A 22,460-nucleotide genomic window follows, 5' to 3' on the forward strand; every position below is an offset into this window, starting at 1 on the left:
AGTGTGTGATGGCTGGTGTGGGAGGGGTGCACTTTGGTGTCTCAGCCTCGGGTGCTGGAGGACCTTGTCCCGGCTCTGCGAATACCTCTGAAAACCGGCACAGTACAGACATGCACATCTTTGGAAATCACTTGGCGATGCAAGTACTTCTGAAGAAGGAATACTGAAAACACAACCATTTGCATAACTTCAACGGCAGACACATGGGACAAGGGCGGACTGGGAAGGCTGTGGTATCCAGAACATTCCCTCTACATGGGTATATCGTTAAATGACTTCAGGTTTGTTTTAAACAACAATAAAGCTATATAAAGAGGCCCAGTCACCCCTAGAAACAGTTTAGCAATGTTGGTAGATACTAGTCTACTGAAAAGAGTCGTCAGCAGAAAGCTACAGATGTGTGCGAGTCTTCCTTCACACGTAGCACTTTCCACAGGCAAGTCCTGTTCCTCTGTCCCTGCGCTCACCTTGCAGAGGTGCTTCCAGCCTTCCACAACGCAGGTCACATATTTGTGCAGAATGAATTTATAGGGAACGTGCTGAGACTCCGCTCCCTGACACCGAGCCGTCATGTGACTGGGATAGGCCGGGGGGAGGGATAGCGGCAGCAGATGCCCCTCTCTCAATTGTGGAGAAGCTGAGAGACACGGCAACCTCTCCATACAGGACGTGTTTAATGAGTAATCCGGATCAAAGGCAAACTCCTCTGACAGATAACAAAGCAGCTCCGGAAGACAGGAGTGAAGAAAGTAAACTTTGCAGCGCGCCGCGTCTAGCGAGAGATTATGCAATGCCGCAGCGCAGCAGAGCTTCCCTACCTCCGCTGAATGAACTAATGACTCCTCGCAGAAGCTTCTCGGTGCCTGGCTGTCACTAGTACTTTCTTCCGAAGTTTCATTCAGATTAATCAAAGCAGCTCAAGTTAAAGGAGGCAAAGCAGTGCTGAGAAGTTGCGAAAGTGAATGAAAGCAGAGGATTGCATTGCATATCTAGAAGGAATTCTATCGGCACATCTCATCTGTCTGTTTAGACACAGCAAGGCATCCAGCCATGTCTCACCGGTAGCCTCCGGCTGTGGTTTGCAGTGATAGGAACTGGATATTAGCACCATGCCAGACTCAACGCCACTGTCCCTCTTCCAGGAGATCAGCCCTGACAGCCCCCAAGGACCGCTGTCTAACTTTCTTAGCAGAGCCCAGAAGTGCAGGCAGGGGGTGATGGCCTTGGAAGAGGTGAGTACTGTGCACTGAAGGGGGCAACTTGAATCGTGTTATTTCACTGGCATCAGTTTACTGGCAATCTGGCAGAAGGATGCTGTGCCTTTTGTTGGCATTCTGGTGATCACATCTATTGTGGGAGGTGGAGGTTTGTTTTGGTTAGAGGTCTGCTGAGGGAGACGGCGTAGTATTACATATAGGTGAGATGCTGGTAATGAAAGGAGGTACTTTATTTCCGCATTCCAGTGGCTATAAAATCCTCTGTGCTGCCACCCCACCTTCTTACATACCACTTTTCTGTAGCAATTCTTTCACTGTATCACAGTATTGTATACTGTTCAGCATGGTGGCTGTTTTCTTTAACATGCTATGGTTTTCAGGTCTCATCTGTAAGTAGTTCCTGCTTCAGTAGGTACACTGTGTAAAAGTGGACTTTATACTCTTTGTTTTCAGAACTGCTGTATTATAACATATAGCATTTGCATAGTAATGTGTGAGGAATAGCTGATAGAGCAAACATGTTGGAGTTTATGCAGCAGTTTATAACTAGCAAAGCCGGATTTACCATAACTAATATAAGAGAGTACTATATTATCTTGAAAGGTGCGCTGAAGAAACAACTACCCACTCTGCGTGATTCTGTTACCTTATTTGCGTTTTTATTTGTATAGTTTGTATAATTACTGGTATTTAAAAGTATTTAATTAAAACACACATATATATCCACTAAAAGATGTATGTAGAAGGAACAAGACCAATAGCGCTTAGCATATCCACACCACCACACTAAACGCACTAGTAGCGTTTCAACACATCCACACTACCACACTTAGCGTGCTGGTTCCCTTCAATTAGTGAGGATATTCTCCTCTTAAAAAGCAAAAATATATAAAATATAAAACTGTGTGTGTATAAAAATAAAAAACACACATATATGAGGTAGGGATCCCAAAGAATAAAAATTGTAGTATTTCAAATACTACAATTTTTACAATTTTTATTCTTCGGGATCCCTACCTCATATATGTGTGTTTTTTATTTTTATACACACACAGTTTTATATTTTATATATTTTTGCTTTTTAAGAGGAGAATATCCTCACTAATTGAAGTGAAACCAGCACGCTAAGTGGGGTAGTGTGGATGTGTTGAAATGCTACTAGTGCCTTTAGTGTGGTGGTGTGGATATGCTAAGCGCTATTGGTCTTGTTCCTTCTACATACATCTTTTAGTGGATATATATGTGTGTGTTTTAATTAAATACTTTTAAATACCAGTAAGTATACAAAATATACAAATAAAAACGCAAATAAGGTAACAGAATCACGCAGAGTGGGTAGTTGTTTCTTCAGCGCACCTTTCAAGATAATATAGTAACCATTTTTTCGTGCATGGTGGGGAACGGGGGTTAACCCCACCGAAAAGGTTGCAGCAGGGGATAACATTATACAACACCGCACAATACTATCTTTGGAATTAATCAATAGTTTAGGCAGCGCCCTCTGATTCTTGTTAATATAAGAGAGTAACTGAGAAAACGCTCATTTTTGTTTTAGAAAATAAGAAGTACAGTAAGTGGAATAGCTCGGCAAACTATAAGCTAAATATTCATACAGCCAGGGCCGGATTTACAATAAGGCACTGTAGGCACGTGCCTACAGTCACCTGATAATGGAAAGGCGTCTCACTCCCCCCCCCCCCCCCCCAGAGTGCCTCCCTCCTTTCTTATGCAGAGTCCTGGTGAGCGTGTAAATTAGAGGTTATGCACCCTGCTCTTGGCTTACTGTAATGCCTACGTCTGTGGTAGGGTCATATATGCTGGTTATTTACGTCTGTGCGTCAATCGTGTCTGTACATACGCTTCGGCTGCTCACCTGTCTCGCCCCCACTGCTAGTGCCGCCGCTCGGTCCCTTCCACAGCATGGAGGTCAGTAGAAGCATGGCTCTCCATAGGCTGCAACAGGCCAATTCTGCCTAGCAACAGGGAGAATTTTCATTGGTTCAACTCTTCAGAATGGATGGAGCAGCGGTGATGGACAGCGGAACGCTTGAATGCGACTGAAACATTCAACGCGGATGCGGCGGCTAGCCTAGTGAGAGCGGACAGTGTCCATTCTCATAGGCTTGCATTGGACACCTTTTTTCCATCCAGTTCGGGAAAAAGTGTCAAATCCGGACTCTCCGTTACATTTTCTTTCTGTGCAACATGGATCCATGTGCGATCTGTGTTTCTGCATGAGTGGAAGCGGGTCCTATTTTTAACATTATCTCATGGATACGTTTTAAAACAAGTAACAAGTAGGCCCTAAGTAACAGGCCTGCGATGAAAGAGGCCTGTTAGTACCGGTAGTGCTCTAACTAGGGATGGACAAATAAAGATGAAATTCACATGTCAGTCAGTCCAATTCAGGTGCCAGCAGGAAATGCTTAGGAGCCAGCTGCACTGACATCACTCAGACAACACAATCAGGTGCCTGCTGTCATTTTTTTAAGAAGGCTCGGCATGGACAGTGACGACATCTGTGCTTATGGCCCTTGCTATTTGTAGGTGTTTAAAAGTTTAAAACAAGGGAATCTAAGCTGTTTCAGTTGTTTTACATTTTGTTGCATATTTATTATACAGTGTAATCTAGTTATAGTAAACTGATATATTAAATATTCGGGTATAGTAAACTGAAGGTGCTCATACATCTAGAGATGATGAGCAGATATGATCAAGAGCTAGATTTCTCTCTGATCGAATCTAAGCATGTGAGTGCAAATGGAAGAGGACGTGCGCTCTTTACGTATCTGTCCAGCGGCTGCTGGAGAGATACGTAAATAGCGCACTTAACTTGCGTCAGACTGGCCGCTACTGGATGAAGTTACGGGAGCGGTAGCGCAGCTGCAGGCAGCCCCATGGGGCTGGAGGAAGCCCCAGGTATGTATAAAAAGGTAGGTATCTGTCATCTCTGGTACACTTTAAAGTAAATCAGAGACATATTAAAGTAAAGATTTGATACTTATCCGGGGCTTCTCCCGCCCCATAAGCACATCTGAGTCCCTTGCCTCCTCCCGCGGTCTGCCGTTCAGCCGCAATCAGCCCCGGTAACTGGTTGATGCGGTCTTTTGCTCATGTGCAGACCTCCCGCGCACGCGCAGAATACCCAACTGATGCGACTGAGCCAGTTACCGTGGCTGATTGCGGCTGAACGCCAGACCGCAGGAGGATGGCGAGAGACAGACGCTTATGGGGCGGGAGGAAGCCCCAGGTAAGTATCAAATCTTTAATATGTCTGTGGCACAATTTAAGTGTTCAGAACCTGGCCAAGCCCATTTATAAGTATATAAAAGAGTAATGCCTGGTATAGTAAATCCTGATATAATAGAACGTCTGTTAAGGCTCATACACACGGGGTACGGCCGTCGCCGCAACCACGTGGCACGCGCGTGTTGCGGCGACAGTTTGCCCGTGTGTATGACACGCGCGCCCCGAACCGTCGCCCGTCGGAGCTGTCGCCAGGCGATTGACATGTTCAATCGCCGGCTACAGCTGTCGCCGCAACCTCGCCGGAACTGTCGCTAGTCCCGCATGTGTATGCTGGCTAGCGACAGCAACCCACACACAGCACACGGAGCTTCCGGCGGGGGGGAGGAACCTCGGCGACAGCTTCCGCCGCATCGCTAATCCCTCTGCTGCCGTGTGGATGCAGAGGGACTTGGCGACGAGCTGTCGCCGAGCTGTCGCCGCGCACACGCTCCCGTGTGCTAGCGACAGCTACAATTGTCCCCCCTTGTGTACTTAGCTTTATAGTAAACCTGTTTTTTTGTCCCCGTCGGTATTCTACAGTAGAAAATGTGTGTGTGTGTGGAGGGGGGGGGGGGGGGGGGGTGAGACCTAAGCTTCCTGTGTAAGCTGGTGCCTGATTACTAAGGGAATTGTCCATCATCTGTGACTTGCTTATGCATGGCTGCAGTACAGTATCATCCTATATACTGAGGTAACTGACTGTCATCTGTGGCTCTTGTGCATGGCTGCAACACTACAGTATCATCCAGGCTGCACAGAAATGTGGACAGATGAGCACACTATCAGTACTGTACCTGCATTATCTGGCAAGACCTATGCTTCCTATGCAAGCTGTTGTGTGATTATTGCAAGCAAATCCCTGCATATTGAGCACTGCACATTTTGATCTAACTTAGATGCTGTCTGTGCTCACTTGCTGAAGCATTGAAAAGAAATAATGACTCCCAATTATTGACTGAAATAAGATACAGTACTAGAGTATATTTTATGTGCTTGAGCATGCCAATGTCTGATGTAGTAAACTTCTAATACAGTGAACTACTTTGCCTTGTCCCGTGGGGTTTATTATCAAGGCATTCTACTGTATTTTTTGGGATCATGCAAGTAAATACATAAATCTCTGCTCGTTGAAAGCAATATTAAAGCCAGAGTTCATGCCCATACTTTTGAATGCTTTTTACTAGTTTATTTCAGAAAAATATGCACGTATTAAAAAATGTATTTACACCTTTAAAAGTACAAGATACTTTGTGCAGCTTCTCATTGCCCACAAAATGTTGCCTCCCCCCCCCCTTTTCACACCTACAGCTGAAACTCCGCCCATCAACACCAGTCATGTGGGAACCACAGCCACACAGTCCATGTAATGGGGTAGTGGCTGGATAGTGTACTGGTTAAGGACTGTGCCTCTGACACGGGTGGCTCTACCTGTTCAGTAAGCCAGCACATGTTCAGTAAGAAGACCTTAGGCAAGACTCCCTAAAGCTACACACACACGTTCAACAGAGTGTCAACTTAGTTGTCATCCAGCAGACCAAATTCAGATGAGAATCAGGCAGTTTGGTTGAGTTTGTGTATGGGCCTGAACACTGCCTACTGAGTGAGCCCTAGTGGCTGCAGTGCTTTGAGTCCCCCAGGAGAAAAGCTAGTCTTGACTTGTCTGATTGTGATCCCTGCCACAGTTTCCTGCTGGCCTATACTAATGTTTGCCCAAAGAATACATGCACCTTTTTATTAAATGTAATGACTGTTACATTGTGGACCTGAACTTGGCTTTAAAGGGACACTTAAGTCAAACAAAAAAAATATGAGTTTTACTCACCTGGGGCTTCCAATAGCCCCCTGCAGCTGTCCGGTGCCCTCACCGTCTCCCTCCGATCCTCCTGGCCCCGCCGGCAGCCACTTCCTGTTTCGGTGACAGGAGCTGACAGGCTGGAGACGTGAGTGATTCTTCACGTTCCTGGCCATAATAGCGCCATCTATGCTGCTATAGCATATATCATACACCATATAGCAGCATAGAGAGTGCTAATGTGTCTGGGAACGCGAAGAATCACTCGTGTCCCCAGCCTGTCAGCTCCTGTCACTGAAACAGGAAGTGGCTGCCGGTGGGGACAGGAGGATCGGAGGGAGACGGCAAGGGTACCGGACAGCTGCAGCGGGCTATTGGAGGCCCAAGGTGAGTAAAACTCATTTTTTTTGTTTGACTTAAGTGTCCCTTTAAATAAACGTATACAGTCATTAATATAATAGGTTTCCAACTCCAGGCGCAGGTATTTTCTCATTCTTTTATAGATCCTCAATGGAAAAGCTTGCTTTTAAACTTTTTGTAAGTTTCTTGACTATCCGAAGCCAAATAAATTCTAGAAAGTACGTGGTTAGGAGCCCTGACACCAGCCATTTCCTCCAGCAAAGACTTCCAGAGCAATGGGTGCAGCCTTTTCAGACAACTGTTGCTCTGTTTTACATCTTCCAACTTCTTTGCTGTCAGAGCAGCAATATGGAAAGACAAGCTGCAGCAGCATTCCTGCCAACAGACACAATCACATTTTCAAGAAAAGCTTTATAGCTGCCAAAGCCTCATATTTGACATGAAAAGGTAAATTACCTAACACTTTCACCAACCTTCCCAATAAGGGAGGGCTCACACTATGCCGGATGCACAATTCTACAGTGTCCATTGCAGTGTCCGTCGACTCGTTCACATAACGCACCATTGTGCACTGGTCCACTGCTGCTGCCACCCGTCGGGTCCTCCACCACTTGGGTCCACTGCGGGGACAAGTGCTTGAAGCAACTGTGATATAACCCTATGGAAGCACTGGCCTTACCCCTTTGTATGTCATCTTTATTTCACCAGATTTTCTTTTGCTCTTTCATGTTATTTCTCTCATTGTTCTTTTTTTCCCCCCTAGAGTTTAGAAAGTGATCTCCAGGTTTTGGGCAGAATTCGGAAGAGTGTGCGATCCATCTATACAACGGGTCTCTGTGAGTATCAGAGGATTATCAGCAAACTGAGGGTGTCCTTATTATGAGATTTTATAACTCATACTGTAGGCTAGATGTACAGTTGGATTTAGTTGTGACTGTGATACTTACTACAATATTGTATTATCTTGCACACAACAGGGTTTCTCAACCAAGGTTGTCCTGAGGTGGGAATCTTCAGAGAACGTACAGTATGTGCTCCTGCAGAACTGGCCTCAGTGTGCAGTCCTCACCTGGGTCATATTGCACTATAGTGAGGAGTGAATAGTTGTGACAATGCAGTCACTTTCAAATAACTGTACAAAAACAAAATCATGGCCACTTATTATATCTGCATGTCATTTCAGTAACATAACTGCAAAAGTTTTGAATCCAAACTCCAGCCACGACATTTTCCCCATTTATGAACAGAGTGGGGGAAGTGGAAAGCTAAGTACACACGTTCAATTTTGATGAAATATCTGTTGGCCCTCATACTACATGGAAGTGGTAAAATTGGTCAGACATTGGCCAATCAAAATTGGATGTGTGTACCAGGATTAATAGTCAGGTTGATATTGTTATTTGTAACCCCTTTGCAAAGATTTCCTCTTGCTTCCTGACATTGGGCCTGATTCACAAAGCAGTGCTAACAGTTAGCACGCTGGTGAAAAGCCCTTTATCACGTCTAAACTCTGTTTAGGCATGATAAGTTTAGGTGTGATAAGTTTAGGTGTGATAAGTTTAGGTGTGATAAGTTTAGGTGTGATAAGTTTAGGCATGATAAGTTTAGGCGTGATAAGTTTAAGTACCAACTGGGTTAGCACCTCAGTGCACAGCTAATCAAAAGTTTTGCGCTAGCAAAGTCTGGTGCACTTTGCATAGAGTTTAATGGCGCTGCTTTGCGTGCGGGACTTTGCGCGCGATCTAAACTTATCTAAACTTATCATGCCTAAACTTATCATGCCTAAACTTATCATGCCTAAACTGAGTTTAGGCATGATAAAAATGGTTATCACGCCTAAAGTCTTTAACTGGGTTATCACCGCTTTGTGAATCGAGCCCATTGTGTCTCCAGAAAAAGGAGTGACAGCCGTAAAAGCTGATAGAGGTTCTATCTCTTCACCATTCTGAAAATATGTATTCTTTTTTCTTTTCGTTGTTGTAGTTGTTTGTTGTTCTTCAGTGTCTCTATCCCTGTTGATGAGATGTCACCATTTTCTGTACCTGAAGGGAGGAAAATTCTCCCCAGCGTGGGGGGGGGGGGGGATACCGACAGCAATAAAGAACCGAAGGCAGACGTAGGCACTTTATATAGGACTTTAGTTGAGCATAAGCCAGGCTAGGTATAGACCTATGAACAGAGGCACCAAAGTAGGATAAAAACGTCTAAAAACAGTTTAAAAGGGGGAAGTCGGTGGACTTACCACCCTTGAAGAAAAACAGACATAGATTTGTTATTTTTAGCACATAAAAAATAACATTTATTTGTAGCTCCAGTTTGCAACGTGTGTTGCAGGCATAGTCCCGCTTCATCAGGCAATTAATGGAGAAAGCTTGTAATCGTCTGGATCGCAGCCAAGCACCTCTGTCTGAGCCAGGCTAGGGTTGGAGATGTTAATCACACAACAGCATGATAAATCCAGACCAGTTTTACAGGACCTTGTGTTCTCCCATGGTGTATAGTCCAGGAGAACCTTAGCAATTCAGGCCCCGTATCTTGTGACAAATTACACCTATACAGTACTGCATCTACTGGTTTCTAATGATATGACAGGAAAAATGAAGTGCACCTGTCCTTCTGGATCTCCAAGGCTGGCATAAAGCTGAAGGTTGGGCTGTACTTCCAGTTTTACTATAAAAAGACTGGGAGAGTAAGATAGACACACTGACACATTTTGTCTGACTCCATATTTTGTTAGTCCAGGTCATGTAGTAGGAAAGGAAGGTCCGCACTGATGTCTCCACATCCAATGTACACCACAGCAATTCTCTACAGGAGACCACACACCATCTGAGTCATTTAGGCTAACACTGTTCAGGAGCAAACTGCCACTTGGAATAACTGGAAGAGCCAATGCTGGATTTGTTCAAAGGTCATATAGGCTGTAGCCAAGAGAAGATTCTTCAAAAGGGGGATATTGTACACAGAAGAAGAGGGGCTGCTGCACATGGAAGACCAGGTAGTCTACCCAATAAATTAGGACTGCTTGTGCGAGACATGTGCTGCTTTAGCTGGATGAAGGGGATGCAACCTATGAAACTTTATGTGAGAAAACGCGGAAAAGCCGCCGCGTGTGCTCAGAACAAGGCGACTGATTCCACATCCAACGCGGCGGTTTGCACGCGTAGGCCTACATCTGCCAGTATGGCTGAACGCGGAGAAACCGCCGCATGCCTTGATAGCGGTGCGGCTGGTTCCGCATCCAGCGCGGCGGGTGGTACGCAAGACATGTCTGGTGTGGCTGGGACTGGTAGTCCACACAGGTTCAGAAGGACGCGCACGCGCGCTGAGAGGCAGAACTTTTATGACAGCCAGAAGTGAGTCAGCTGACCAAGCCGGTCAGCTGACGATTGTACCAGTTTCCTTTGGTCCAGCACTTAGGGGAGGCGCTGGAGAGCGCTGGGCTATATATACTGGGTGCTGGTCATTCGTTGGTTGTCTGCCATTGCGATCACTACGTGGAAGCACTCAGACCTTATTGTCAGAATCTGTGTTTTCATTCTGTTATACTTCAGACTAGTTCTAGGGTGTTGATGATCAAGGACCTCACACCCAAGATTAGGGACTTGTGTTATCATTCTGTTATACTTCAGACTAGTTCCAGGGTGTTGATGATCAAGGACCTCACACCCAAGATTAGGGACTTGTGTTATCATTCTGTTATACTTCAGACTAGTTCCAGGATGTTGATGATCAAGGACCTCATACCCAAGATTAGGGACTTGTGTTATCATTCTGTTATACTTCAGACTAGTTCCAGGGTGTTGATGATCAAGGACCTCACACCCAAGATTAGGGACTTGTGTTATCATTCTGTTATACTTCAGACTAGTTCCAGGGTGTTGATGATCAAGGACCTCACACCCAAGATTAGGTACTTGTGTTACCATTCTGTTATACTTCAGACTAGTTCCAGGGTGTTGATGATCACGGAGCTCACACCCAAGACTAGGCATTGTTCATTATCTGTTATGACTTTCTGCTGTCCTGACCACTCTTCTGTTCACTGATTCGGTACTTCGCTATATCTGATACTTGTAACGAAAAATCTGCAACGCCGGATGGATTGCGGAAATATGGTCGCATCCAGTCCGGCAAGCGGACCTTCCAACGCGGGATGCGGAAATTCGTCCGCATCCGCTGCGCACACCCGTCCGAGCACTCTGCTCCAAACTCACCAACATGCTGTTCACCAGGGTTCTGCCATCTTGCCTCTAGGGGGTGCGGCCGCACGCCAGACACGCCTTTATACTCTTAGAAAGCGTGTCAGCTGACCTGGAGGTCAGCTGACATTTTAGCCTGCTCTGATTGGTTGCTGCCTGGGGTGGAGACTTCTCTCCCAGGCAGTATATAAGGAAGTGCTTTTCAGTCACACTTCGTCTGTGTTTGCGATACCCTGTGTCAGCACTCAGACCTTAGACTAGATCCCAGGTGTTGAAACCAAGGACTTCACACCTAGACTAGGAGATTATTATTGTTATTGATTCTCTGTGTATGATTCTGTGCCTGTCTTGACTTCTCTTCTGCTTCCTGATTCTGTACTCTGCCAGCCCGTACCGTTAACGACTATTGGCTTGGTTCCTGACTATTCTCTCGTCTCACGTCTCTGTACTGTTGCCGCCTGTACTGTTGCCGAACCTCTTTCTGTCTGACCTTGCTCCCTTCAGTGGAACGTCTCCCACTGTTGGGTTATTATCTGAGGCTTGCCTCCCTGAGACGCCAGCCCTAGCAGACCGTTACTGCCAGAGGCCGAGATTCCTCCACTGCCACTTTGGGGGATCTCACACACGGGGTTCCCATTCAGAGGTAACCACACCTCTGAGGAATTGCTGTGTGGTGGATATTTCCACAACCTTGTGAATATTTACTGCTTTGTTTATTTCCATGTTGTTCGTGTGTCCACTGCTTTACTTCTACCCGCATTATTAGCAATTCCGAAAGATTGCTATATAATCGGGTCTATCCTTGTATTATTGGCGACACTGCGGATCCCCAATAATCAAGGTTCGGGGTGTGACACTGGTCTGAGTAGATCATTTCAGGCACTTACCGTGTTAGTGAGCCTTCCGCTGATTTACCATCAGGAAGATACTGACTATTTCACTCTAACATATCTGCATTGGTGGTGATTCTGTATATCACCACTTAATCAGATATTTGTGCCTCTTGCTGACACCAATCGTTACAGAAACACAGACCATAAAGAAGTAAGATGGAGGGGGTGATAAACCAGCTTCAGACTGTAAGGGCAGAGTTAGAACAGCTGAAGATTACTGTAACTGCACAGCAGGCTCAGATTACACAGTTAAATGAGACTGTCCAAAGGTTGCAATCACCACTTAACGTTCTACCTCCCCCGGCTCTTAGCGAGCCTAAAATGAACATTCCTGAGAAATTTTCAGGCACAAGGTCAGATTTCCAGAATTTCCGTCACAGAGTGCTGTCTTACTTTGAGATGAAACCTGTGTCCTCGGGAACCGAGGCTCAGAAGGTCACTCTTATCAAGACTCTATTGCATGCAGATTCCCAGACGTGGGCTTATGGCTTACCTGATGAGCATCCTGCTCTGTCTTCTGTCCAGGAGTTTTTTAAGGCCATGGCGGTCATCTACGATGATCCAGATAGTGCCGCCACGGCCGAACGTAAGCTCAAAAACCTTAGACAAGGACGCAGTACTGCTGAGGAGTATGCGTCAGAGTTTAGGAAGTGGGCTGTGTCCTCTAGATGGGAGCGATATGCACTCTTGGATAGATACCTAGATGGGTTGTCGGAAGCAGTAACTGACGTGATGGTTAGTCATCCGGAACCCAAAGATCTAGATGAGGCTATTACGCTGTCTATTAAAATAGATAGGCGTCTGAGGTACAACAAGAAGGGCAGGTACCCCATGTACTCTAGGACTTCTGGGGCCAGTAGCTCGGCAGCAGTTGAGACTGAGGAGCCGATGCAGTTAGGCCACGGGCGCCTCACGGAGGCGGAAAGGTCAAGAAGACGCAGAGAGGGTCTTTGCATGTACTGCGGGGAAAAGGGCCACATTGCACAAAACTGTGGTAGGAAGTCGGGAAACTCCTCGGCTTAGATGTGGTAGGGGGTACCACCCTAAGCGGAATTGTTTTACCTCCAAAACAAGAAAAAATTTTATTGCCCTGTTCCCTAAATTGGGAAGGGCAGAACTTTCCTACCACAGCATTTGTAGATTCCGGGTCAACAGCTAACTTTTTAGATTTAAGCTTTGCTTTAAGTTTAAATATCCCTGTACTTCCGGTAGGAAGACACTTATATGTTACAGCGATTGATGACACTCCTTTGCAAGGAAAGTCCCCACTGTGTCAGACACCTCCCCTCTCACTGCAAGTGGGAGCTCTGCACAGGGAGGTCATACAGTTTTTCGTTTTAAAGATGTCTACCTCTACGCTGATACTAGGGTTGCCCTGGTTACGATTACATTCTCCTCAGTTTGATTGGGGGAATGGGCAGTTGACTACTTGGTCACCTTATTGTACACAACATTGTTTACAGAATGTAGTTTTGTGTTCTACTAAGATTCAAGTGGAAGGAGTACCTCCACAATATCAGGAATATGCTGATGTATTTTGTCCTAGGGCAGCAGATCAATTACCCCCCCATAGACCTTTTGATTGCCCAATAGATTTGAAACCAGGAACTATGCCACCCAGGGGCCACCTATACAACCTCTCGTCCCCGGAAAAATTGGCCATGGACCAGTACATTCAGGAAAATTTGCAGAAGGGTTTCATCCGCCCTTCAAGATCTCCTGCAGGAGCGGGATTCTTTTTCGTTCAGAAAAAAGATGGTGGTTTGCGCCCCTGTATTAACTACAGGGGTCTAAATAAGATCACGATTAAGAATCGGTATCCACTACCGCTAATCGACGATTTATTTACACAGGTTCCCGGGGCTTCTGTTTTCACTAAGTTGGATCTAAGGGGGGCTTACAATTTGATCCGTATCAGGGAGGAAGATGAATGGAAGACGGCATTCAACACTCCCAAGGGGCATTACGAATACTTGGTGATGCCCTTTGGGTTGTGTAACGCTCCTGCAGTTTTTCAGGAGTTCGTCAGTGAGATTTTTAGAGAGGTACTGGGTCACTTTGTAATCGTCTACTTAGATGATATCTTGATATTTTCTAAAAATATCACGGAACACCGCCAACATGTGAAGTATGTGTTACAAAGACTCAGGGAGAATCAATTGTTTGCGAAATTAGAGAAATGTGTTTTCGAGGTAAAGGAGATTGCCTTTCTTGGTTACATTATCTCTACATCAGGGTTGTCCATGGATCCCAAGAAGGTCTCTGCTGTAAGGGATTGGCCACAACCATCTGGGCTTAAAGCACTACAGAGATTCTTGGGATTCGCAAATTATTATAGAAAATTTATCAAGGGGTTCTCTTCGGTGGTGTCTCCGCTTACTAATTTGACAAAAAAAGGGGCTGATGCCACTCATTGGTCAGAAGAAGCAGTTGTGGCATTTTCCTCTCTGAAAGAGCATTCTGTTCTGCTCCCATATTACATCATGTAGATGTTGCTTACCCATTTATAGTGGAGGTGGATGCCTCAGAGGTTGGAGTAGGAGCAGTATTGTCTCAACGTTCAGGACTTCAGGGCAAGCTTCATCCCTGTGCTTTTTTTTCCAGAAAATTCTCCCCTGCCCAGAGAAATTATGATGTTGGAAACAGGGAATTATTAGCCATCAAGCTTGCTTTTGAGGAGTGGCGCCACTGGTTAGAGGGGGCGGAGCATGTAATTACTGTGTACACGGATCATAAAAATTTACAGTACATTGAAAAAGCTAAAAGACTCACCCCCAGACAGGCTAGATGGGCTCTCTTTTTCTGCCGTTTTAATTTTATAATAACATTCACACCAGGGAGTAAGAACGTTAAAGCGGACGCCCTTTCTCGTTGTTTTGAACCTGAAACTGCTCCATCCCCTTCCTCAGAAAGTATTCTGTCGAAAGAGATCATCCTGGCAGCCACTGAGATAGTTGAAGACCTTCCTAGCCTCTTAAGTCCTTTTCAATTAGAAGTCCCAGAAGGGAAACCAAGAGGGGTTCTTTATGTCCCTTGTACTTTACGTCCCAAAGTGCTGCAGTTGTTTCATGGACACAAGAATGCTGGACACCCTGGCATTACCCGAACCCAAGAATTGTTGTGTAGATCTGTCTGGTGGCCATCTCTACAACAAGATTGCAAAGAATTTGTTAAGACCTGTACCGTCTGTGCCAGGAGCAAACCCTCCCGACTGGCTCCAGTTGGAACTTTGCAGTCTCTGCCCTCCCCTCAGGAGCCATGGACACATATTTCCATGGACTTCGTGGGAGAACTTCCAGATTCCAATGGAAAGACTGTCATATGGGTGGTCACAGACAGATTCAGTAAGATGGCCCACTTTGTGCCTTTGAGTGGTTTCCCTACTGCTCAAAAACTAGCAGATCTTTTAATTCAAAATATCTTTAAATTACACGGCATTCCAGAGAATGTTGTCTCAGACAGAGGGGTCCAGTTTGTCTCTAGGTTCTGGCGGGCCTTCTGTAAGGGGATGGGTATGTCGTTGTCCTTTTCATCAGGTTACCATCCACAGACCAACGGCCAGACAGAGAGGACCAATCAATCTTTGGAACAGTTCCTGAGATGTTATGTGGCGGACGCCCAACACCAGTGGGCGGAGTTTCTACCATTTGCTGAGTTCGCACATAACAATCTCAGGAATGAGTCCTCTGGTTATGCGCCTTTTCAAATTGTCAATGGGAAATCTCCCAAATTTTCTCCTTTGCCAGTGTCGACCTCTCCATTCCCTGTCCTGGAGGAGTGGCAGGAATCTTTCAAGAGGATTTGGGCTAATGTCGGAGAAAATTTAAAAAAGGCTTTCATCATACAGAAGAGGCAGGCAGATAAGAGACGGTTTGCGGAGTGGGAGTTTAAACCAGGAGACAAGGTTTGGGTATCAACTCGTCATATAGCTCTGAGGCAGCCATCCGCGAAACTGGGGCCCAGGTATATTGGACCATATCCAATTTCCGAAAGGGTTAATCGTGTTACTTACAGAGTCAGGTTACCGCATTCTCTAAAGGTGGGGAAAGCCTTTCATGTGTCACTCCTGAAACCAGCTGTTCAGGTGGACTCCCTCCCGCCTCACCCTGTCATGGTTGATGGTGAGCCTGAATGGGAGGTTGAGGAGACCTTGGACTCCAGACGAGTTCAGGGTTCAGTGCAGTATTTGGTGCATTGGAGAGGGTATGGTCTAGAGGAAAGATCCTAGGTCAAAGCAGGTGATTTACATGCTGATAATCTTAGGAGACGGTTCCATGAGCTCCATCCTGACAGGCCAGGTAGGACGTGTCCGGAGTCCACGCCTAGAGGGAGGGGTACTGTAACGAAAAATCTGCAACGCCGGATGGATTGCGGAAATATGGTCGCATCCAGTCCGGCAAGCGGACCTTCCAGCGCGGGATGCGGAAATTCGTCCGCATCCGCTGCGCACACCCGTCCGAGCACTCTGCTCCAAACTCACCAACATGCTGTTCACCAGGGTTCTGCCATCTTGCCTCTAGGGGGTGCGGCCGCACGCCAGACACGCCTTTATACTCTTAGAAAGCGTGTCAGCTGACCTGGAGGTCAGCTGACATTTTAGCCTGCTCTGATTGGTTGCTGCCTGGGGTGGAGACTTCTCTCCCAGGCAGTATATAAGGAAGTGCTTTTCAGTCACACTTCGTCTGTGTTTGCGATACCCTGTGTCAGCACTCAGACCTTAGACTAGATCCCAGGTGTTGAAACCAAGGACTTCACACCTAGACTAGGAGATTATTATTGTTATTGATTCTCTGTGTATGATTCTGTGCCTGTCTTGACTTCTCTTCTGCTTCCTGATTCTGTACTCTGCCAGCCCGTACCGTTAACGACTATTGGCTTGGTTCCTGACTATTCTCTCGTCTCACGTCTCTGTACTGTTGCCGCCTGTACTGTTGCCGAACCTCTTTCTGTCTGACCTTGCTCCCTTCAGTGGAACGTCTCCCACTGTTGGGTTATTATCTGAGGCTTGCCTCCCTGAGACGCCGGCCCTAGCAGACCGTTACTGCCAGAGGCCGAGATTCCTCCACTGCCACTTTGGGGGATCTCACACACGGGGTTCCCATTCAGAGGTAACCACACCTCTGAGGAATTGCTGTGTGGTGGATATTTCCACAACCTTGTGAATATTTACTGCTTTGTTTATTTCCATGTTGTTCGTGTGTCCACTGCTTTACTTCTACCCGCATTATTAGCAATTCCGCAGATTGCTATATAATCGGGTCTATCCTTGTATTATTGGCGACACTGCGGATCCCCAATAATCAAGGTTCGGGGTGTGACACTGGTCTGAGTAGATCATTTCAGGCACTTACCGTGTTAGTGAGCCTTCCGCTGATTTACCATCAGGAAGATACTGACTATTTCACTCTAACATATCTGCATTGGTGGTGATTCTGTATATCACCACTTAATCAGATATTTGTGCCTCTTGCTGACACCAATCGTTACAATACTCTGTTGCCAAACCCTGCTTGCCTTAGGATTACCGAATCAGCCTCCTGTCTTTGTACACTGTATGTCCGTGTGTTGCCGACCTGGCTTGTCCGACCTTGAGAGCTATCTCCTCAGTTAAGAGATAGTTCACAGATCAGTCAGTGACATCCTCCTATTGGTGTCACTCACGCTCTGGTCCTTCCTCTCCCAGTCTGACTCCTCCCTGCGGGAGATTCTCAGGCTGCTGAAAGGTACTCATACTCTAGCAATATTCCTTACTGCCTTTGTACCTGTCCTCCTGATATTGTTCTCAAAGTATTACTGTTGCACCAAACACTCATATTACTCAGGTGTCCAGAGGTTAGTAATATATCTGATTATCGGTGATACTGCAGATCATCAATAATCAGGTATATATCTGTATTTTTGGTGATACTGCAGATCACCAATAATCAGATCCTCTCTGTGTTACACCGATCGTTACACTTTAACATGGAGATGGAGGAGGGCTTCTACACTGATGTACTGAAAAGTTGGAGTGAAAAATTGTTTTGGAAGGCCAAAATTATAATTGCAGTCTGGACAAAGGGCTTGATTCATGAAGCCGTGACAGCAACACGAATTCAGGGAGGCATGCTATGTGTGGCCCTGCAGTGTAGCGTGCCTTCCTTAGTTACGCATGTTGCTTACATTAGCAATGCTCTTTCTTTTAACCTCTTGACGACCAGCTAACGCCGATTGGCGTAAACTGGTCGTCTGCGGGTTACCATGGAAACGGCCGCTCGATCGAGCGGCCTTTCCATGTCAGTTCACGGAGGGTGTCTCCGTGAACAGCCGGAGAGCCGCCGATCGCAGCTCTCCGGCAAAATGTAAACAGGCGGGGAAGAAATCCCCGCTGTTTACATCATACGGCGCTGCTGCGCAGCAGCGCCGTAAGGCAGATCGGCGATCCCCGGCCTCTGATTGGCCGGGGATCGCCGGCATATGATAGGCTGAAGCCTATCCTTCAATGCGCAGGACGGAACTCCGTCCTGCGCATTACGGAGAGAGGGAGGGAGGTAAGGAGGAAGAGGGCGGAAATGGCTGCGGAGGGGGGCTTTGAGAAGCCCCCCCCCGCAAAACGCAGATGGCCGGAGGCGATCAGACCCCCCCAGCAGGACATCCCCTTAGTGGGGAAAAAAGGGGGGTAGTCTGATCGCCCTGCTGCACTCCTGATCGGTGCTGCGGGCTGTAGAGCCCCCGCAGCACCGATCAGTGAAAAATCCATTGGTCGGCAAGTGGTTAAATGCCGGTTGCTGCTGTGAAGTATCGAGGCCGCGATACTTCACTAGCGCGGCCGCTACTATGTTAATTAACATAGTTACTATATTAACTATGTTAATTAACATAGTAGCGGCACAGCAGCGTCTGGCATTTAAAGGAACGCGTGTTGCTAATGTAAGCAGCGCACATAATGCTGCAGGACTGCACGTAGCATTCCTCCATGAATTTAGGTCGTGCTGCTGTCATGAAGCTTGCGCTGCAATTTTCCTCCAGAGGAAAACACGCGCCACTGAGCGGAAATGGAGAAAAACTAGACTTAACCAGGATTTCCTACAGTACAAGACCAACCTGCTGCAGTTCCACACTGCCCTTGCTCATGCGAAGCATGAATACTTTACCAAGCTCATCGGAGCACAAGCTTCCAACCCCCGGCGTCTTTTTGCCACTTTCAACTCCCTGCTTAAACCCACCCTCCGTTTCCTCCCTCTCTGCCACAGATTTAGCCACCCACTTCACCAACAAAATTGTCTCCATCCGCCAGGAAATATCCAATCTCCAATCTTCACCTCCCACCCCCTCCCAACCAGCTCCTCCTCCACCCTATCCTCCCCTCACATCCTTCACTCCTACTACCACCGAGGAAGTCAACCACCTACTGCAGACTTCCCATACCACTACTTCCCCCCCCTTGACCCCTTCCCTTCTGATTTACTCCAGCCTTACTTCACGGAATTGGTCCCAGTCCTCACTACCCTGTTCAACCTCTCCCTATCCACAGGCACCTTCCCCTCAGACTTCAAGCAGGCCACTGTACTACCCCTGCTCAAGAAACCCTCCCTCGACCCCTCGCTACCCTCCAACTACCGTCCTATCTCCCTCCTCCCCTTTGCCTCAAAACTCCTTGAGTGTCTGGTTCACAAACGCCTGACCCAGTACCTCAATGCCAACTCACTGCTAGACCCACTGCAATCTGGATTTCGGCCTGCCCACTCAACCGAAACGGCTCTCACCAAAGTGGTCAACGACCTTGCCTTAGCTAAAGCTGAAGGTAAATACTCCATTCTCCTCCTCCTTGACCTTTCAGCAGCTTTTGACACAGTAGCTCATCCCCTACTCCTCCAGTCCTTGGGCATTCACGATCTCGCCCTGTCCTGGCTTTCATCCCACCTCTCCAACCGCTCCTTCACGACCGCCTTCAATGAGTCCTCGTCCACCCCCAACCACCTCTCGGGGGGAGTCCCCCAAGGTTCGGTCCTTGGCCCCCTACTGTTCACCCTATACACATCCTCCATTGGCAAGGTTATCTCCTCCATGGGTTTTAACTATCATCTGTATGCAGATGACACCCAGATCTTCCTCCACACTCCTGACATATCCACCACTACCATGGACAAGGTCTCCTCCTGCCTATCAGCCATCTCCTCCTGGATGTCCGCTAGGTTCCTGAAACTAAATCTAGACAAAACGGAATTTATGATCTTCCCACCCCGGCTATCCACAAACCTCCCAGATGTGCATGTCACTGTTAACCACACTACCATTCGCCCTACCTCTCAAGCCCGTTGTCTGGGTGTCACCCTGGACTCCGCTTTCTCCTTCACTTCCCACATCCAAAACCTCACAAAGTCCTGCAACTTCCACCTTTGTAACATCTGTAAGATTCGCCCTTTCCTGACCTCTGCCACCACCAAACTCTTCATCCATGCCCTCATAATTTCCCGCCTTGACTACTGCAATGCCCTTCTGTCTGGTCTCCCTATGACCCGAACAGCCCCACTGCAGTCCATCATGAATGCGGCAGCCAGAATTATCCACTGCTCCCATCGCTCCTTCACGGCGGATCCCCTCCTAGAATCCCTCCACTGGCTTTCTATCCAGTCCAGAATCAGATTCAAGATACTGTTTCTGACCTACAAATCTGTCCACAAAACCTGTCCAGCCTACATTTTCGATCAAACTCAGAGGTACACACCTAGCCGCTCACTCCGCTCTTCCAATGAACTTCGCCTAACCGCCCCCCGCATCACCCAGTCCCATGCACGCCTCCACTTCTCAAGAGCTGCTCCTATGGAACACTATGGAACTCCCTACCTCCACCCATTAGGGCAGCCCCCTCCTTCAACATCTTCAAAAAAGCACTCAAAACTCACCTTTTCACTCTGGCCTACTACCCCTCACAAGTGCTCTAAACCTACAGCTGAACTCTGGTCCCCTACCGTTCGTGTCCTTACCTCTCCCTCTAGATTGTAAGCCTTTGGGCAGGGTCCTCCTCCTTTTGTGTCCTACCTGATCATGCACCTCCATTACTGTGAACCTAACTTGCCTAATCTGCATGCTCCATCCAGTGACTGACTACGCATTACTTTGTACTAATACTGTGCTGTGTGATCTGGTTTTCTTGTATTCCTGTATTGTCATATTGCTGTATGTCACCCCTAAATATTGTCTGTAACCTAAATTAATGTCCAGCGCTGCGTAATATGTTGGCACTTTATAAATACAATAAATAAATAAATAAATAGTAGCACGGCTTCATGAATCAAGCCCTAAAGCCCCATTTACACTTAATCAGTTGGTTTGCATTTTTTTTTCTTCTCCATAGCAGTGCATTATGAAAAATCTTTCAGTTAAAATGCGTATAGTGTGAACTGAGCCACAGAAAAACATTGGCATTACTTTGAAAATCAGTTGTCCTTTTAGTTATAACCGAGAGCAACTGATTAACCACGTCAGGACCACAGTCTTACACCTCCCAGTGACAAGGCCATTTTTCACAACACAAGGCTTTGCAGCTTTGTCAGTGTGCTGCACAGCCCTACAACTCGGCACACAAATGCATTTTTCCTCCTTTTCTTGTCCTTAATAGGACACTGTTTAGGAGGTCTAATCACTGCTGCAATCTTTGTTTTTTTTTGTTTATTAAAAAAGAGAGCCTTTTCCCTCCCTCCTTCCTCCCTCTATCCCTCCTTTGCCGTCCTAAATTGCCATAGGACGAAGATCAGCTCTCTTCCCCGCCTCTCATAGGCATCAGCCTATGAGAGGACACGCATTAGGAGCCACAGGAGGGACAGCCGAGTGTTCCCTGTACAGCGCTGTACAAGCAGGAGATCACAGCGCTGTACAAAGGCAAACATAGGAGATTTCTTTCCCCTTTCGGCTGAAAACAGTCTGCTGGCCGCCATTGCGGCTAGTAGGCTGATCACGAAGCCGAGCTCCGTGAACAGGCAGGGAACGATTGCGCATGCACGCGAGTGTTCCCTGCTAAACTGCAGCTCCAGGACTTGACACCAGTTGGCGTTAGGCGGTCCTGGGACTGCGGCCATGGTCACGCCCATCGGCATGACACGGTCGTTAGGTGGTTAAGTGTAAATTGTGCCTAAGAGTACGTTTAAAGGATTCAGGAATTAGAAAGTGGTAAATGTGCTTTGAGAGGGATATCCAGAGGAGGGAAGAGGCGTTGATTCTAGTGCAGGATAGAAGACGGTGCTTTGCAGAACGCAGCTTTCAGTCAGGGCCAGTTCAAGTTTTAATGGGACCCTGAGCGAAAAGGAAACCTGGCCGCTCCCCCCACCAAATTCAGTCCCCAGGGCCCACAAGCTGGCTACTGTCAGCCTACCCCTGATCTCCCCCCTCAACTGTACAGTGCTTTCCAGGCACCTGCACGATTTGTGGCAGCATTGCAACTTTCCTGTCCTGATGCGTGGGCCGCCTCTGCTCCCCGTCTTCATTTCAATGCCTACTTCCTTTAGTGACCGGGCACATGTTATGCCTAATGAATTGTGACGGGTCATGAAGAAGAGACAGCCAGTGAGGATGAAGGTGGGGAGCACAGATGGAGCAGCATGCCTGGAAAGGTGAGTTGCAATCCTGCAAAAATCGGTGCAGTGGCCCCAGGGTGCATTCGTTGGAATACCTGGGGTGGTCCAGTAGTGTGTGTGTGGAACTGTCTAGTGCTCAGGGGCCCCAGGGAGCA

The 22,460-nt window shown here is 47.1% G+C and overlaps 1 protein-coding gene across 1 annotated transcript in view; it reads left to right on the top strand.

Annotated features, from left to right (window-relative positions):
• Positions 1-596: 596 nt before the first annotated feature.
• Positions 597-22,460, top strand: part of LOC137546608 (arf-GAP with SH3 domain, ANK repeat and PH domain-containing protein 3-like) — a 110,558-nt gene continuing 88,694 nt past the window's right edge. Inside the window, exons 1-2 of the mRNA XM_068269269.1 lie at positions 597-1,232; positions 7,421-7,493. Coding sequence (XP_068125370.1) covers positions 1,110-1,232; positions 7,421-7,493 — 196 coding nt within the window. The 5' untranslated portion in view covers positions 597-1,109. The remainder of the gene's footprint in view (positions 1,233-7,420; positions 7,494-22,460) is intronic.

This window comes from Hyperolius riggenbachi, chromosome 2 (genome assembly GCF_040937935.1).
Source record: "Hyperolius riggenbachi isolate aHypRig1 chromosome 2, aHypRig1.pri, whole genome shotgun sequence".
In the NCBI taxonomy this organism is placed as follows: Eukaryota; Metazoa; Chordata; class Amphibia; order Anura; family Hyperoliidae; genus Hyperolius; species Hyperolius riggenbachi.